At 42.4% G+C, this 20,177-nt stretch overlaps 1 protein-coding gene across 1 annotated transcript in view; it reads left to right on the top strand.

Moving 5' to 3' along the window:
• Positions 1-3,616: 3,616 nt before the first annotated feature.
• bmp7b (bone morphogenetic protein 7b) overlaps positions 3,617-20,177 on the top strand; it is a 165,497-nt gene continuing 148,936 nt past the window's right edge. The window contains exon 1 of the mRNA XM_059652876.1: positions 3,617-4,259. Coding sequence (XP_059508859.1) covers positions 3,866-4,259 — 394 coding nt within the window. The 5' untranslated portion in view covers positions 3,617-3,865. The remainder of the gene's footprint in view (positions 4,260-20,177) is intronic.

Below are 20,177 nucleotides of genomic sequence, written 5' to 3'. Positions count from 1 at the left end.
CCATCAGCCATGATTTAAATGTTGTCTTGATGGGCCGAAGGGCCTTACTTCCACTCCTATGTCTTATGGTCTTAACTCCATGTTTGAATCTCGTCAGGTATCTACCTTTGTGTTCCATATATTATGTATATGCTGCGCCACTTCTTGGCACATTAACATATAACCTCCCCTGTTTATTGTGACCATTTGGTACGGTACTTTGGCTGATTTCATTCTTATCTATCCTGCAGGGCTCCTTCAGGTCTCCCGCTCTGACATCCTTACCTTTCTTCTTTGTCTCGTCTAAAATCTGTCCATGATGACATCAACTGAAATGTTTCAACATGAGATTGCGGCAAATTTAGTTTCCAGATGTAGAATGATGAAGCAAAGCTCAATCTGACCATTGTTAACTGCACAGCTTCTCTGACATCCAGTATGGTATATGCAGAAAGTTCTTCCAAGTAAATATCAGCAAGTCCTTGTTTACAAACGCTGTCTCAAATTCTGGTCCCTAACTACTGACTTCATCCCTCCCCATGGCTATTCTCTGAGGTTGAATGTGGCCTTTAGCAAATTCATATCTGACTTGCAAATAATCTATGACCCACAGATCTGATTTGATTTGATCTTTTTATTGTCACATGTATTATGTTATGGAATACAGTGAAAAGTGTTGCATATTGTCACCACTCTCCAGCTCCATCATAAAACACAGATAAATAAACGAGAACATAGAATATAAAGGCAGAAGAATTTTAAATAAGTGTTCAACTTTACTGTTCTTCTTGTTAAGTGCTCTGTCATGGGCCAAGTGGCCAGGCATGACCCCCTTTGCTGTGTTGCCGCTGGAATGAAAGTCACTACTCTTTAGCATCATCTCACCTCCAATGGTGCCCTCATCACTCTGAGAACTTGTGAATGCAGATGCCACTGATGCCACTGGGTACAGCACTGGCCCAAACTCATCTCCGCTGCCGCCATATGTCTGCTTCACACCCACATCACCAATGCAGCAGCTGCTAATGCTGCAGGGTCTCATGCTGGGCCCAAACTTATCTTCACTGCTGCCTCCATGGATGTGCACTGGGCACAGGCACACTGGGAATTCAAAATCATCTCCGCTGCAGCAGCAATAAGTTGGCATTTCCAATGTGCTGAACCATCACAGATGGTTGAATCATTGATCTGTAAAGATACCCACCATGGATTCCTTGTCATCAAGATTCATACGATCTTTGCTGCTTCCCCATTTTCTCTAAACCATAGGGCAACACACCTCACCCCCACCAGCCAGCTCAACTCTCATTAGGATATTATTAACTCCTCTTCCAGCTACAATGAGGATATTATTAACCCATAATGAGGTTATTATATATGATTTTTCAGCTATTAATAGTGTATTACTAGCGGCTGCTATTTCAACTGGTATTCAGTGAATGTTAGCCCTTACTGCTGATGCTGATTGTGTTCTTTGTAAGTGCTGTGCTCAGTGTGGTGAGGCTACTTTTGATCAATGTATTATCTACGATTATGTCATTGTGAACTACTCGCACACTGTGACTAGTTTCCAACAATTTTTCCACCTGTTGATGTACTGTTGTTTCAGAGATAGTAAGATCGGCAGATGCTGGAGAATCCGAGATAACAAGGTGTACAGCTGGATGAATACAGCAGGCCAAGCAGCATCAGAGGAGCAGGAAAGCTGGTGTTAAGGGTCTAGACCCGAAACATCAGCCTTTCTGCTCCTTTGTGCTGCTTGGCCTGTTGTGTTCATCCAGCTCTACACCTTGTTACCTCATGTTCTGTTGTTAACTAGATACAACCTGAGGCACAAGATACAACCCGAAGCTGAAAGATTCAGGATGTGACCCATGTTCCCTAATCCTGATGAGCCTTGACTGTCATCTACAACTCCATCTTTGGGCTTTGACATTTAACCTGCAACTTAACCCTATCATCAGTTCTAATATTGATGTTAACCCTGACATCAAACCCCAACCCTATTCCTTATTGTGACCCTGATCCTATCCTGGACCCTGACTCCCAGCTCATCTACCCAGGAATGTATTAATATTCATAGTTCTAGCCCTTGACTCATAAGTTCAACCTCAAACCCAACCATTACTCAAACTCAAACCCAAAACTCAACCTTAACGCGAAGCCATTTCTTTTCCTGAATAACTGCATTGTACTGACGACAGACTGGGGTCGGATCAGAAGCAAAAAGATTAATGGACCTAGCTCTATGCCAAGTGATCCACTTTATTTCGATGACTGAAGCTATGTGGTCTCTGACACAGTTGTTGTCTCATTAAAACTGTCCACCAAGGCATATAACATCACTAAATTATACAGGCCCATCATACCACAATTCTGCTGTTTACACTCAGCTTCCTCAGATGGTGGGATCAGATAATGCACCTGATGATGTGATCATCACTCGACCTTGATTCCCCCACCTTGCAACCATGGCTCAGCTCATCCTGACTGGAAAACTTTTGGCTTTGTTCCTTGGCTTGTGCCCATCTGACCAATTTCACAATGATTGGAAATGTTGCAATTGGTCTCAGTGCCCCATGCTGACAGAACAGACAGTTCAGTTGGGCTCAGAGATAATGGGAACTGCAGATGCTGGAGAATCCGAGATAACAAAGTGTGAAGCTGGATGAACACAGCAGGCTAAGCAGCATCTTAGGAGCACAAAAGCTGACGGAAGGGTTTTGGCCCGAAATGTCAGCTTTTGTGCTCCTAAGATGTTGCTTAGCCTTCTGTGTTCATCCAGCTCCACACTTCATTATCTTAGTTCAGGTGGGCTTTTGGCTTCTGGCTGCTTCCCAGAGATCATACAATTGACATGTGGACTGAAGCAGGATTGGATGTAATACCACCCCCCACCCCCCCAAGAGTCTAACAGCCCTGCACAAACTCACTAACAAGGTTTACACGTTATGAATGGTTCCATGAGCAAAGTACAGGAGGCGAACATGCCTTCACAAGGAGTTAATAATGTCAGAGGCTGCTAATGATAAAAAACTTAAAAATGACTCCCCCCCATCACAGTTTAATCAAGGCAAACATTTGGTCAATGTTGAAAAATGTAATCATGTGAAGACTTCTCTCTTCAGGGTCATCAGACTTTGGTCTAACTGTTGTTGGTGCGATTGTAACATGCATAAAATGACTAAAGTACTAGCTTGGGGAAACAACAGTGACAGCTTTTCAAAGAATTTATGTGAAGCAGGTTAGGATGTTTCTGAGTAGATATACTTTCTCTCTCTTTCTCTGTTCCCTACTGCCCTCCCACTTTAACAGGTCTGCAGAAAGGCACATTGATAAAACAAGAGACAAGTGGGGTGAAAATCCCTGGGAATTCAAAATAGTTCCATGCAATTAAAAAAAAGCAGGGAGCTATCCTGCCCTCCATCAGCCTCACCCCCTCATCTCTTCATCAGCAAGCAGTTAAATTCGAAAGCCAATCCCTCTCACTTAATTACAGACGCCCTTAAGACATTCAGATAATTTGCTGTTGTTACTTTTGAGTTTAAACTAGAGGGTGCTCCTCCCACACAAGCAGCCTCCTGCTGGCCCCGTCTGAACCAGACAAACTGCACAGATTTACATGCAAAGGGATCGCAGCTCCTGTAGGTGAAGAAACACTCCAGCTCTCTCGCTTAACTGTGGGAGTCAGTTCAGACAACATGGGTTGTCTATACCTTCATTCAGATAGTTTTGCACTGTGCCTTGACTGCTTTGACTGAGCAATAAAGAAGGGAAGGTGAAAGAAGGAAAGAGACGAGAGAGAGAGAGAGAGAGAGAAAGAGAAGAGGGAAAGTGACCATGTTTGTGTAGAGGGATCAGACAACAGTCCAACCTGAGAGTAAGAATGAGCTTCCTGCTGTTAATTAGAAAACCTGTCACAGGACTTCTCTGGAACTGCTTCTTGCTGCAGTCAGTTTTTGGAAGTCTAACCACTGACAATGGGATCCATTCCAGTTTCATCCATGGGCGCCTAAAGAGCCAGGAGAAGCGGGAAATGCAGAGAGAAATCCTCTCAATCCTAGGTCTGCCTCACCGCCCCAGGCCCCACTTGCATGGCAAGCACAACTCGGCCCCCATGTTCATGCTGGACCTCTACAACTCCATGTTGATGGAGGAGGCAGGGGGATATTCGTATCCGTACAGGGCGCTCTTCACCACCCAGGGACCTCCGCTGGCCAGGCTACACGACAGCACCTTCCTCAGTGATGCCGACATGGTCATGAGCTTCGTCAACCTGGGTGAGTTGAGAACACCTTTTGAATCACATCTATTGAATCTAACGCTTCTGCGCTGGCCCTTTCACAAGCGCACGACTTGTTGCAGGCAGGTGTAACATTTCTAAACAAAACTTGCATCTTGAGTAAGAACCAACTTCAGGGGGGACACAAGCTGTTAAAACATTAAAGGCTCTCCTTGACTTGAAGGCCAGCACAGATGCTGAATCAAGATCGGTTAACTTATTTAGGAGCATATTGTACTCTTGCCCCCGCCCCTTCACCACTTGCCTCACTGTTTCATTCGTATTTTTACTTTTCCTGTTTGCTACTCACTCTTTCTACTAGCTCGGCAGTAGTCTTTACTTGTGGTCCTTACCCAGGTACTTGCTCTCCACCACCCACTGGAAGCTACTGCCAGGCACGCTATTGATTTCGATTCCACCTCTCCCCTCTCTCTCACATCCACCTGTATCTTCCTTCGTTGCAAGCCCTACCTTCCTTTGTTACAACAAATATCTAACTTTCTGAACCTGATTAAAAGTAGCAGTAGGCAGACATATGTAGGCAGATTAAGCCATGGGAGCCTGCCAGTTCACAGTCTCCACAGAAGCAGGCTTTAGCAGGGAACAGAGTAACAATCATGGAAATGTAAACCTTTCTTTCAGATAATCATTAAAAGGGCAGTGTGATGTGGGAACATTTTCAAAATAAGATCTGGAATGCATTGCCTGAAACTGTACTCGAAACATTTTCAATAGCAACTTTCAACAGAAGCTTGGGCAAATTGTTGAAAAGCAGAAATATATGACAGTGGACAGGCGAGTAGAACTAATCAGTGGGACTCTTTTAGAAAGTCCACAATTGGCAGCAGTTTCATTCAATCGTTCAACCTCAACTTTGCATACAAAGAGTTAAGGAATGAGTTGAAATGCTTCGGTAGTTACTGTAGGCTTGCTTGTTTTCGCGCTGGCACAGTATTGATGTTTATGCTGCAATTTAAGGGTTAAAATCTAGCTCACAGATGCAGGGAAATGGTTCTCAGTGAAATATTCACATTGCACCAGTCTGTCACACCACTGTTCTGTTGTGTGAGGCTGTTGAACATAAAGCTCAGTTGATGCAGTCACCTGAATCAAATTGAGCAGTTGGGAGCATTTCTGTTAACCCTTTCAATACTTAAGTTTACTTCCTTTCTTTTTCCACCTTTCCCCCTCTCCCAAATTCTTCTCTCCTGGCATACAACTCCAAGCTGATGGAAACCCCCTTAGTAGACTACCCATTTTTCATGTATAGAGCTTTATGTGATGTATATTGACCCATGGAGTGAAGGTTTCACTGATAAGTCAGATTGTGATCCTAACTGAAACTTCACACAACCAGTTTCTAGCAGGGTAGTGGTGGTGGTGACCAGGAGTACGATCTGAAGCATTTTCTAACGCAGGAGAGCCAACAGCAGTTACAGTCATACAGTTAAACAGCACAGAAACAAACCCTTCGGTCCAACTCGTCCATGCCAACCATGCTAAATTATTCTCGTCCCATTTGCCAGCATTTGGCCCATAAGCCCTTTCTATTCATATGCCCATCCAGATGCCTTCTAAATGTTGTAATTTTACTAGCATCCACCACTTCCTCTGGCAGCTCATTCCATAAATACACCACCCTCTGCATGAAAAAGTTGCCCCTCCTTTTAAATCTTTCCCCTCTTGCCTTAAACATATTCCCTCTAGGTCTGGGCTCACTTGCCCGGAAAAAGACCATGGCTATTCACCCTAACCACAACCATCATGATTTCATAAACCTCTACAACATCACCCCTCAGCTTCTGATGCTCCAGGGAAAATAGCCCCAGTCTATTCAGCCTCTCGCTATAGCTCGGACACTCCAATCTCAGCAACATTCTGGTAAGTCTTTTCTGTACCCTTTCAAGTTTGACAACATCTTTCCTATAGCAGGGAGACCAGAATTGGATGCAGTATTCCAATGTCCTGCATAGCCGTAACATGATATCCTAACTCCAATACTCAATGCAATGTATCTTCTACCGAATTCCTGCCTGAGATTAAGTAACTTAGTTTCAGACCTAAACCCTACTTTAGAACAGTCCTTTACTCCACATCAGCTGAGGACAATTAGACCGAAATCTATCTCCCCTTGCTCTCAGAATATACTATGTACCTACTCCAGAATTTGTGTCACTTGAGGTAGATTGTCATCTCATGGATCATTGGGAACAAGAGGCTGAGCTGTTTTCAATTAATCAGCAATGCCAGTTTTACACCCAGACAGCCAGCTAAAAACCAGCAATGTACACAGCACATCTCTCAATGGAAAGCACATCACACATCCTGCATATCCACAGTAACTTGGGCAGAAGCTCTGTCCATGTTCTGTAACAGCAAAGTTATGAAGAAGCGGTGAGAATGGACAAGGCGCCTCCCCAGTAAACATTCTTTATGAATGTAGCGCAGCCTCAGGGACTGATTTATAACACTCAAACTTATGGGGGTCTAGATAGAGTGAACAGGGTGAAAATATTCCCACTCATGAAAGGATTAGAAATGAAAAGGCTACACAGACACCAGGCTACAGCCAATTTGATTCACACTGCATGGTATTAAGAAATGGCTGAAGGGGCTGGATACGACAAAGGCTAACATCAGTCTGGCAATAGTATTGAAGAGTGTACTCCAGAATATGCCATGTCCTCATCCAAAGTGTCCATTATAGCTGCAAAATTGGTACTTATCCAACAACAAAAAGTTGCCCAGGTATGTCGCATACACAAAAATACCAAACTATTCCAACCCACCCGATTTCTTAGCCCAACAGACTAATCTCATTCACCAGCAAAGTGATGGAAGATATCATCAATAGTGTTATCAAGGAGCACCTGCAAATCAATAACCTGCTCACTGAAACACAGTTTGGATTCTTCCAGGACTGCTCAGATCCTGGCTTCATTTCAGCTTTGATAAAAACATGGACAAATTGGCTGAACTCCAGAGGTGAGCGTGACTGACCTTGATGTTAAGATTGTATTTGACAGAGTATAGCATCAAGGAGCCCTGACAAAACTGATCAATGGGAATCAAGGAAAAAAACTCCGTTGGTTTGAGTCAGGCCTGGCACATGGGAAAATGGTTGCAGCTGTTGGGAGATTAGTCATTTCTGTTCCAGAACATCTCTGCAGGAGTTCCTCGAGGTAGTGTCCTAGGCCCAACCATCTTCAGCTGTTTCATTATTGACCTAGCCTTGATCATAAGGTCAGACGTGGGGATGTTCACCAATAACTGCATACTGTTCAGCACCATTACAAATTGCAGTCTATGTCTAACCCAGACAATATCCTCATTTGTGCTGACAAGTGGTAAGTAACATTCACACTACTTAAGTGCAACAAACATTTCCAACAAGCATTCTTGCAGTGAGTAACTCACTTCCTGACTCCCTAAAACCTGTCCACCATCAACAAGACATGAGTTAGGAGTGGGATGGAATACTCTCCACTGGCCTGGATGACTGCAGTTCCAACAACATTCAAAAAACTTGACATCATCCAAGGCAAAGCAGCCCACTTGATTGGCACCAAATCGACAAATATCAACTCTCTCTACAGCCAACGCTCAGTAGCAGTAGTGTGTACCATCTACAAGACACACAGCAGAAATTCAGCAAAGTCCCTTGGACAGAATTTTCTAAATATAAAGCCAGTGTTATCTCAAAGGACAAAGGCAGAAAATATATAGGAACACCACCATTTGCAAATGTCCCACTACATCATTCACCATTTTTATTTAGAAATATATTGCACTGGATCAAGATGCTGGAAATCCCTCCTAATGGCACAGTGGCATCCCTATATCAAATGGATTTTGCAGTTCATGAAGACAGCTCACTACCCCAGAGCAACTAGGAACCTGCAATAAGTGCTTGCCTAGCCAGCAACACCCATATTCCATGAATTAATAAAAAATAAGTTGTGCTGGACACTATGAGGAGTGGGATCCACCATATAGCTGAGCTCCTTTTGAGAGGATTCAGTAAAGGAAGAAAAGATTTACATTTCTAACATGTCCTTCACTATGTCTAGACATCCCAAAGTGTTTTACAGTTAATGAATCACTTGTGAAGTGTAGTCACTGTTCTAACACAGAAGACACACCAGCCCAATCATGTACAAGATTGCACAATTATCAATGACCAGATAATCTGATTTGAGGGATGTTGATTAAGGAGGGGGCTAAATGTTGGCCAGGAAACTTAAGACTTATGCTTTTCTTAGAAATTGAGCCATGAAACCTTTTACATCAACCTGGCATAGTTGACAGGACCTTAGTTTAATATTTCTGCTGAAAGATAAAACATCTGACAGTACAGCACTGCACCACCCTCCACCCCCACCGTGTTGCACCAGTATCTATGTGAATTGGCTCAACAGCTCCTCAAGTTAGCAAGTTCACATTCTGATCTCTTGCTAGGTGAAGAAGTTTTGTTTTCCCGAATTAATTATCACATTTATAAGGGTTTACTTATTGATCTAGTTTTTGTCACCCCAGAATGGAAACATCTTCTCTACTGTTTACCCTAATCAACATTCTTGATAATTTAAAGAGTTCTAACAGGCCATCTCTCAGATTTCTTTTCTGGTGATGTGTCTTTCAGAGCCCCAGGTATTTCTTTAAAGAGGGGTTGGAGTTTGTTCCTTCATGCTCCAAAGCTCTCAGCCACCTCCAAATCTGTATTATGTAGGAGCCTCACTGATTGCTTTCAGTTTTGCCCAGTTTTACATGTCAATGGTCTTCAGTTGATACAGATTCAGTCATGTTGGCTATGAGTTCAATTTTACACAGAGAGAAACAATCCAACCAAACTGTAGTGATAATGTGTAATTTTTAAAATTAGCCTAATGGACAGAAACTTCAGCCTTTCCACAAAGGGGAAGGGAAACTGGAAACGGAGGGAAGGGTCATGCAGTCAGCCCCTGTATCTATTATTTATGGTCAACTATCACCACACCCCTCAGCTAGGTATCAGCTGAGAAAACTGAGAAATATGCAGGCGGCCTCCACTATGCTGTATGCATTAGCAAGCAGCACTGGAGTTTCCTCTGGGTAAAAGCTCTCTGAATTCAGCACTTCTCTATCCTGCCAGTGATTTATTGGTCACTGACTAAACCAAGCTATCCCACTGTGATATAACCAAATATGCTACCTCACTCAATCATGTGTCTGATTATTTTGCATGTGCACACAAATGAGGTAAGTGTATCATAATGTGTAAAACAGTGGCTAAACCAGAATCACCAGATCAGGTGCCAGTATGTGGCACTATGTTATGTGTTGATGCCATTAAGGTGCAAATGTAAAATCAGCATGAAGCTAACTTCCATTTGGTCACGACTTGTGGTGCATCTGATCAGCTCCTTCACTGCAGCTCTATACCTTCAGGGAAGTTGAAAGAAGAAAGACTGCATTTGTCCAATGTTTTTCAGAGCCTTGAGATGTTGTCTCATTCAGGCCAGAGGCATTCAAGGGTTAGAATGAGCAATACCTTTCCCTATGTTCACACAAAGCAAGACCACCAGTCCAGCAAATCACAGCGAGATGGCAGGGCTGCTAACCAAGACACAATGGGATGAACGGCCTTCTTCTGTACTGTAACCATTCTGTGTTTCTGGAAAATATACTCAATATTTACTAATACCAGTTGAAGCATTATACACAAGAATTGAATCAAGTGAGATTAATATAGGTATAAAATACAGAAGTTATACAGAAACAGACTCCCAGCTATCTCACTGTTATAAGACTGAACTAATAAAGAGAATCTCATTTTCAGGAGACTTTTGCAGGCAGAGTCAATCGCTCAGTAATTCCTTGTTTCGAAGAGAGTCATAGCATCTCTTTTCAAAGAGGGTCTCACCATCAATTTGGACAAATTCCCTGTCAGCAAGTCATCCATTTGCACTTACATCTGAAGCCTTTTAAAGAACCATTTCCAATTTAAATCCATTTAAAGAGGGAAAACACCCTAACTGAATAATGTTCTTTTGTTTTGCTCTGTCTACATCTTTTGATTTATGTTTTAGCAACAAGAGGTTGTGTAATTTAGTGGAAATTGGCTCTGGACAATCCCTCAACTCCCCCTTCTCTACTATAACATCAATATCATCTCCTTCAACTGAAAGACAAATGCAAATGCAAGGAACCGCAGAATCTTTCTCAGGAAACAGTTTCACAAAGAAGCTGCAGTGCCAAAGATTCTGGCACTACTGGAAATCTTGCAACGTTTGCCTTTGAGTCTGGTTAGTGACATTTGAACACAGGTGATGCCTTCTGACAGCCCAGTTTAACTACAGAAGAAATCTTCAGGGCCCATTCATCAAATTGAAGCTCGCTGAAAGCCTTTAATTTGAAAGGCTTTCATCTGAATCTGACCAATGCTGGCAATTGGCTTCTTGGTTGTTAGCCAATCCGTTTTTTTCCTTTGGTCTCAGGGTATGGGCAGTGCTGCCAAGTTTGCATTCATTCACCATTTCCAGTAACACTGAGAACATTAAAAATCGACCACATTGTGTCCTAGGCCAGCTGTTTCAGCACAGTACAGGATCAAATCGAGAACCTACATGAGCTTTGTGACTCATCACTTTAAACAGGCAGAAAGTTTATCATTTAACAAAGGCACTAGATGGCTTTGATTTTTTTACATCCATTCTGTCAAGATTGAACATTTATTGTCATGTCCCTCAGTACGTGGTCATAAATCTGCTTCTCTGTAACTGCTTACTACAGTTTAGTGGTTTTCTAGGCCATTCCATTGCTTAGTGAAGGCGTGGCTACATTGGTGTGGATTTAGAATCACAACAGCATTGTGAGCTGCGTGCGGCTGTAGGACTGGAGGGACCTTATCACTTCTTGCCTCTAATATCCTATCCTCACACTTCCACCATTGGTCACTTGAGATATCTATTCTACTAACTTCCTACATCAATCAGAAAGTAAAGAACTCTTTACCCAAATGGATGATCCTTTGCCATCAGTCAAACTGCCTTCTTATCACCAACATTTTTTTTAACTTGCAAACAGGAATTTAGAAGGCACGCGCTATTTAAAAGATCATAGTTCTTAATGCGCCTTTATTTTTCTTCCCAGACTGCTAATATGAACTTTTCTTCTTAGGCAGTCTCTTGGAATTGAGAATGGCTTCATTCCATGCTGGGTCAGTTCATTCAAAGATGGATGATGACTCTAATGCATGATGTGTGGACTCTGCCAAATGTGGGGCACGTGGCTTTGGACGGGTTGGGTTCGTGAGTTATTTAGAGGCTTGTGAGCTCCCTTCAACTTCTCGGCTTCACCTCTGTATGTTTCTGATGAAGTCTCTAGATGCGTTTGGCACATTCCCAAATAAGTCTATAATTCAATTTGCTGAGTCACAAATCAGAGTCTCCTATGAGTTAATGGGGATGTTTTGACATCTCTGGAATGATTTGTGAATATCAATAATATGTTTCCTCCTGGGAGTCCAGCTGTGATGGAGTTTCAACTCTAGTTGTTGTGTCTGGAGATATTATACAGTCAAATGACATGTCAGTCCAGTGAAATGGTTCTTAAATGATTAGCATCTTGATGCTGGGCAAGTGGTTTGGGAGATGTTGCTGTTGGACCACTTTTCAAGTAATTAGATTTGGAGGATCTGGCAAAGTCACCACTAGTGGTAATTCTCAAGTGCTTTGAGCATCTGCTGAGGGTTGTCTAATTCTCTGAAGCCTATAAGAACACAGGGATTGCTGTTGCTCAGTAAACCATGATCTTAGTCTCAGGTGTCAGATCTTGGTTGTTATAGGGTTAGGGTGAAGGTTGAAGCAATGTAAAATTTCATCATCTATGTCTGTCTTCACTGGGACGACGTCCCAAGATATAGAAAGTATCCCAAATTTTCCAGGATCTCATCATTGATCTTCATCAAACAGCATTAACTTCTTTCAACCTCATCAGACTCTTTGACTCAGTCAACCCTACAGAGTATTGTCTTCAAATTTAGCTGCCATCATAAATGTGCCACCATCCTCCATTTACACCACAATGACTCACAAACTGTGATTCTCACCAGCAAACTGCCATAGATAACAAGACTGGGGATGACTGGGGCCAATCAAGGCTCTGCGATTACATCAACTCCCTTCTCCATCTTACTCACTACAATATTGCACTTCACCTCCAGTAAATTACCCACAGGCACGGAAATCGTCTAAAGAGCAGATGGGAAACTGTTCAGCCGACATCACCATCCAAAAATAAACTCACTCTGACTTCTGTCATTGAACTCCAATATGCAGATGACAGTCATGTCAGAAACTGAGCTCGAAACCATTACTGACACCTTCTCAAAACCAAGTGAGAAAATAACCTTTTGATTAAACACTGAGTAAAGGTCTTTCTTCCAAAAAGCTCCCACAGCACAACACCTTCTATGAACACCACTCCCCCTGCCCTACCCTACATATCAATCACACAAGTGCTCTCGCAAATAGTCTTTAATTCCTGGAACAGGGCAATTATAAGCCATATGTAGGCAAGATTCAGTGAGACACAATAGGCGAATAGTGACAAAAATGTTTCACCTTTTATTTTATCTGGTCCTAATATGATGGATTTATCAAACTATATTACTCAGCTTACTGTGGTGGGATTAGAGCTCACTGCCTTTCAATTGCTAAACTAGTGCTGTAACTACAAGGCTGTCTGTATCCATTTTAAATAGGAGGTCACTGATAGTTTTCACAGTGATGACAGATGCCTAGAAGACAGAAGAAGCACATCTGGAAGCTTGGCCAATGTATCAGGTCCAACAGCGTTAGATGATCTGAAATTATTAATGTCTCTCCAAGAATTCTTTCACTTATAGATTACCTAATCCAGAGGTTCCCAGGCTTAATTTATTATGTATCCCTTTCCGGATCTCCCAGCTGCTGGTATAACCTTACCAGCAAACAGATTTAATAATTTAACCCTTTAAGAGTCCAAACCTTGTTTAAACATACAAAAGATAATACAAGTGTACAATTTAAACAATGCCTGATAGAGCTACTTTCCAGTGATGTTGTCTGTGTGAGCATAGGTGCTGTTTGGAGTGATAGGTGATAATGTATTACCAATAGTTCAGTAAATTGAACACTGAAACATCACAGCATATTCTGGCTGAATAAACTACACTCGTCAGATTCATGCCACACAGAACAAGGTCATAGCATATTTACAGATAACAAGGAATGAATCCAATATCAAACCATGAGGGACGCATGGCATTGTTCTCTTTGGTCAGAAATATATCAATTCAACATTACTCTCTGACTGCTATTCTTTAGCCAGTTAAGAACTCAAGATAACCCACATGCTTTTGTTTTCCAAATATCTGTTCTAGTGACATTTATCAAATGTCATGCTTATAAAACATCATTGCACAATTGTCATCATCAGGCCTCTCTGTTACTTTTAATCATTGAATCCCCACAGCTCAGAAAGAGACCTTTCAGCCTATTGAGTCTTCACCAACCCTCTGAAAAGCATTCCACCCAGACGGGGCCGCCACCCCATCCCCACAACCCTGCATCCACCATGGCCAATCCAACTAGCTTGCACACTTTGGAAAATTTAACATGGCCAATCTACCTCATCTGCACATCTTTGGATTGTGGGAGGAAATCATAGCACCTGGAGGAAACCCACACAGACACGGGGAGAATGTGCAAACTCCACATAGATGGTCACTCAAGGCTGGAAGTGAACCTGGGTTCCTAGTGCTGTGAAGCAGCAGTGCTAACCACTGAACCACCCTTAATTAAAGACTTACAGCAGGTGAGTCAAGCACATTTGGCATTTAATTGCCCTATGCTTCTCCAAGCACTGATTTCAGTACATTTCAGCACCATTCCCTTAGACTGAAACATGAAATAAACTGCATCCAGACTTTATTTGATAGTGTGCACAGATGTAATTTTTTTTTCATCAACCTGTTTGAACATGCTGTGGCACACCACTAGGGTACATAGGAATTGAACCTGCACCTTCTGACTTAGTGATAAGGATACTCCATTGCACCACAAGACCCTTAAAGTAGGCAATCAGAAGTTCAATTACACTCAATCAGAGATAGTAAGAACTGCAGATGCTGGAGTCAGAGATATCACAGTGTGGAGCTGGAGGAACACAAAAGGCCCAACTCTAAATGTCAACTTTCCTGCTCCTCTGATGCCATCCAGCCTGCTGAGTTCCTCCAGCTCTATACTGTGTTATCTCTTCAGTTTACACTCAAGCCCTGTCGGGCATTGTAGTGGGATTTGAAACTATTACAAGAGAGCTGGTGTCAACCGTTGGCTTGCTTGCTTAATGACATTACCACTACACCACCATCACCAAAACCAAACTCCTCAAGATGGCGGCGGCAGGGTAAGTCAGAAGTGTTCCCACTCCTGACACCATCTGCTTCTGATCACCAGGCGTGTTGTATCCTTCGTTTTTTTTATTCTTTTGTTTATTCGTGTTTAACATAGTGGAGGAAGGATGTTTAAGGAGGCTGCTGCAGCGGCAAGGCGGAATGGTCCATCCCTGATGGCGATTGCGCCCTGTCCTGGTGGGCCCTGCAGAGCGGTGCATGAGGTGGGTTAGGCTCAGGATTCCAACAGCATCTTCCATGGTGACATGAGTTTGGATAGGATTCCAACAGTCTGGGATTCCTTAAGGCAGCTTCTGCATAATCTTCCAGGCTGAGATTCCAACAGCCCACGGAGGTGGTCTGCCTCAACAGTGGCTTCGGTGATGAGTTGGGTTCTGGCAACATGGAGATCCTGCCCGGGATTCCAATGGCTCAAGATTTGGAAGCTTTGATGTTGGCTTTCACCAACAGTGGGGAATGCGGTTCCTGTCTTTTTCTGGACCTTGGGAACCCATAACCTGAATTGAACAAAGATGCACTTTGTTTTAATTTTTATATATATGTGATTTCTTTCATTATTATAGGCACAGGAATATGGCAACTTTAACACTTTTCACTGTATTTTTTGTAAAAATACAGTGACAATACATTACTTTTCATTTTATTCTATCCCCAACTACGGGGTAAATCCTGTCTTCGGATCTTGTGTTGTTCACAGTTGCTGCCACGTTTCTTGCCCAACAGAATCACAGAACTGTTGAGAGTGTAGGCAAAGGCCATTCACCCAATCATACTTGCACCTACAGGTCAGCATGGATACCGACAAGAGTGACAACTCTCCAAAAAGTACCTAACTGGATGTAAAAGTGCTCTGGATGCCCGGTGCTCATAAAGGCAGTAAAGCAATATGATATAGCATATATAGTGTAGAGCATGTTTCATACAGTATACATAGCAGTGGTGTATATACAGATATATCATATAGCATATGGCTAGTATATTTCGTATAGCATATAGCAAATACCTTCTATATACCATTGAGACCACATGTCCATCATGTAACACACAGTATGTAACTTTCATGTCGCTTTTTAAAAGTCTTCCTCCTTTCCTATTTAATGTTAAAGTCTGTGATCAGCATCTGAAATCCAAACACACTATCGGAGAATTTCCATTGGAAAAACTCAGCTTTAAAAAGATTGTTCAGATTGTTAATTCAGTTCTGAAAAGAACAACTCCACCCTGTCCGGGAGACTGAGTCTCAGACACTGTCATGTCCCCTTCCATTTTGTTGGGTCCCCACAGGGTTAGGTGACTGGGACATTTGAAGTTGTAAGAGCTGCTCCAGGGAGCAGTTTGAAGGAGTGAGACACCCACAGCTGCAACCTGTGTTGTGTTAAGAGTTTGGAACGTGCAGCCCTGTGTTCCAACTGGCTGTGGCTTTCACTGGAGCCTGGCCAAAGGTCAGTGTGGCCAATCCCCAGGCTCTCGCAACAACCCCACTGAGTCCAGCATACAACCAGCTGGGCTGCTTTCACATCAAAGCTCCAGCATTTGTAGCTGCTCGCTACATTTCCCTATTCTGTAGCTCTACTGGTTCCGGGTGAGAGACAGTGCTTTGGAAAATGTGCTATACGGCCCTGTGTTGGATCTGACGTACAGTCACTAAACCAACGTGGAGCTGTGGATTGGACAGTGTCCGTTTTGACATGTAGCTCTGTATCACAAAGGCGGAGGGGTGCGGGTAGATTTACCCTCGATCCACGAACAGAAAGAGCGACGACTACTTAGAAACAATATACGCTGTGGTTTTAAAAAAAACAAAGAATATTTTTATGCATGATGAACAACATCGAACATGTTACTGAACTTCATGCAACAATACAGTAGGATTCCCCAATGTTATAGACACCTACAGAATAGTTCGTACATGCGCTGTGGCCTCTAGGGGCCCAATACATGTCGGTTTCCTGTGCAAACTAAGAGCCCTTTGCATTGATTTAAAAATGGTACAAGATCAAAGGGAGCAGCTGAATGCGAAAGATACAGCTTTTCAATTACACCATCGAGTCTGTGCTGTCACACTGTGCTTCATTTGTCACACTTTCATTACTTCAGTATTTAAGTAAATATTTTATTACACGGGGAGAGAATTCTAAATATTCAAATGGAAACTGTACATCATAAACAGCAGGTCCAAGCACCAAGCAGAGCAGTCTTATTTATTCAGGACTTCACAACCTCCGAGGTATGAGTACCACCAAGCTATCCCAAAATATATCCCACAACAAGAGGGAGGTGGCATTAACAGGGAGTTCTGACTCATTAGGAACTTGAAATAATGGATAAACGTGGGCATGGCCAACACATTGGCACTGATTACCAGGCTGCATTCTTCCAACTTATATACTTAGATCCCCTACATGGATATCATGATGTGGAGGTGCCGGTATTGGACTTGGGGGTGGACAAGGTCAAAAATCACACGACACCAGGTTATATTCCGGCAGGTTTATTTGAAAACACAAGCTTTCGGACTGTAGCCCCTTTACCAGGTGAAGTGAGAAAGAAGCACACAGAACACAGACTTTATAAGTAAAAGATCAAAATGTCACACAACTGATGACAACGTATTAAACAAACCTGAGATGCTGTTAACTCTTTCTCCCTCCCCCACCACACACACACGCACATATTTAAATCTATGGCGTGAATGTGTGTTTGCAGATACATTCTATTTTGTTCATAAAGCAGACAATTTATAGACAGTCAGTCAATGTGGTGTTTCATAAATTCCTACTTTTGAAATAAAACCAGTCTAACTCCAAACCAAAACACAAACGGATTCTAACAAAGTCTCACACCTAACAGGATCCATGTGAGCTAAAATATCATCTCTTCTTTACACTGTTAAAAGATTTAGTTCTCTCAGGGCAATGACTTGAAAGAAATTTGAGGATTTACATATGCATATTAATCAATTAAAACTTTCTAACTGACTAAAGATTTAACAGCATCTTCACTCAATGAAGGAGAGCACTCTGAAAGTTTGTGATTTCAGATAAACCTGTTGGACTATAACCTGGTGTCCTGTGGATAATATATCAAATCAAAGATTAGGAACCAGAAAGGGGATTTACATAGAGAAGCAACAGGCAGGCTAAGGTGTTAATCTTGCAGAATCCCTACAGTATAGAAACAACAAGTCCATGCAAATCTTCCAACCAGCATCCATGCCTATACATTTCCCATGGCCAACCAACCTAACTTACACATCCCAGAACACTATGGGCAATTTAGCATGGCCAATCCATATAATCTGTACCTCTCCAGACAGTGGGAGAAAGCCAGAGCATACAGCACAAATCCAGGCAGGCATAGAAGAACATGCAAACTCCATACAGACAGTCACCCAAGGGTGGAATGAAACCCAGGTCCCTGATGCTGAATGCTAACCACTTAAAAACCATCTGCTTCTGACTTTAATACTTGGTATCTCTCTTTACCTGTAAGGCTGGTGCTACCCAGGCAATGGTGACAGAAGAGAAACCTTAATCAGTAGAAAGGTATGACATTGATAAGGAGGAGGTATTGGCTAACTGTTAGTATTTAAAGGTAATAAGGCACCAGGATGGAATGGGAAGGATATTGAAGGATGTGACAGTTGAAAGTGCACTTGTACTGGCAATAATCATTCAATCTTTCCTCAGTTTGGGGGTGGTGCTGGAGGACTGGAGAATTGCAAATATTACAACCTTGTTCAAGAAAGATTGCAAAGACCTGCTCAGCAATCGCAAGACCAGTCAACTTAACTTTGGTGGTGGGTAATCTTGCAGAAAAAAATTATTTGGGATAGTATTAATAGTCACATGAAAAAATATAGGATAATTTGGAAGAGTCAGTATAGATTTGCTAAGGGATGATTATGTCTAACTAACTTGCTGGAGTTTTTTGAATGGGTAACAGAGAGGATTAATGAGGGCCAAGCTATTTGTGTGGTGTACACGGACTTCCAGAAACACTTGATGCAGGGCCACACAACAGACTAGCAAAAAACGTAATTGATCATGGAATAAAGGGGACACAGCAACATGAATACAAGATTGCCTGAGGGGTAGAAAACAGACAGTATTGACTAAAGAAGGGTCTAAGCCCGAAACATCAGCCTTCCTGCTCCTCTGATGCTGCTTGGCCTGCTGTGTTCATCCAGCTCTACATCTTGTTATCTCAGTAATGGCTAAGTGATTTTTTTGGAGTTGAGATGGTTTATAGTAGAGTTCTCCGGATATGGTGGGGGGGTGGAATTCGCTATTGGGATCCTTTTTCTGATATTTGTAAATTTTCTAGCTCTTGGTATGCAGCGGGCAATTTCAAAGTTTGTGGACAATACCAAACTTGGAAGAAACGTAAACTGTGAGATGGATAGTGTGGTACATCATAAAAGCATTGACAATTTGGTGGATTGAGCAGTGAAGTGGCGGATGAATTTCAATGCAGAGAAGGTGTGAGGTATTACACTTTGGTACAATGAACATGGACAGTATAAAAGGGGCAGAGAGAGCTGGGTGAGTCATTACAGGTGATAGGACAGTAGAGAGAGCGGCTACAAAAGCAAATAGCATTCTAGGCTTTATTAACAGGTGAATAAAGTACAAGAGCAGGAAGGTTACATTGAACTCATATCGGACACTGAGGTTAGGCCTCAGCTAAGGTATTGTGTGCGGCTGTGGGCACCATACTTTAGAAAAGATGTGAACACTTGGTGAGAACCAGTTTATGAAAATAGTTCCTGGAAGTTGTGATCACAGAATCCCGACAGCGTGGAAAGAGGCAATTCAGCCCTTCAAGTCTGCACCAAGCCTCTGAAGAGCAATCTATCCAGACCTCACTTCCAATGCTATCCCTGTAACTCCACATTTCCCATGGCCAATCCACCTAATCTGTATATCTTTGGACTGTGAGAGGTATTCCATACAGAACAGTCACCCATGGTTGGAATCAAACCGAGGTCCCTGGCACTGAGGCAGCGGTGTGAACCACTGAGAGGAGACTCAATAGCAGTTTTCAAAATCACGAGGAATCTGAAAAGAGGATAGGAAGAAGTTGTTCCCACTTATCAATGGGTTGAGAATCTCAGGGCACAGTTTTAAATTCCGTTTTGCAAAAGAAGTAAATGCATGTGAGGAAAAAATACATTTTCAAACTGCCATAAAAACAAAGTTGCTAGAAAAGCTCAGCAGGTCTGGCAGCACCTGCGAAGGAAAACTCTGATTTTTCTTCACAGATGCTGCCAGATCTGCTGAGCTTTTCCAGCAACTTTGTTTTTGTTCCTGTTTCACAGCATTCAGCAGTTCTGTTGGTTTTTATTTTCACACTGCCAGTGGCCAGGTTTTTGGAATGCACCACATGGACATATGGTGGAGTCAAGTTCAGTTAAGGTATCCAAGTGGTATGTGGACTTATTTAAATGGAAACAATATGTAGGAATATAGGGAATAGGAG

Source organism: Stegostoma tigrinum, chromosome 19, assembly GCF_030684315.1.
Source record: "Stegostoma tigrinum isolate sSteTig4 chromosome 19, sSteTig4.hap1, whole genome shotgun sequence".
Taxonomy (NCBI): domain Eukaryota; kingdom Metazoa; phylum Chordata; class Chondrichthyes; order Orectolobiformes; family Stegostomatidae; genus Stegostoma; species Stegostoma tigrinum.
The sequence above is the reverse complement of the archived record's forward strand: the minus strand, read 5'-3'. Positions and strand labels throughout refer to the sequence as shown.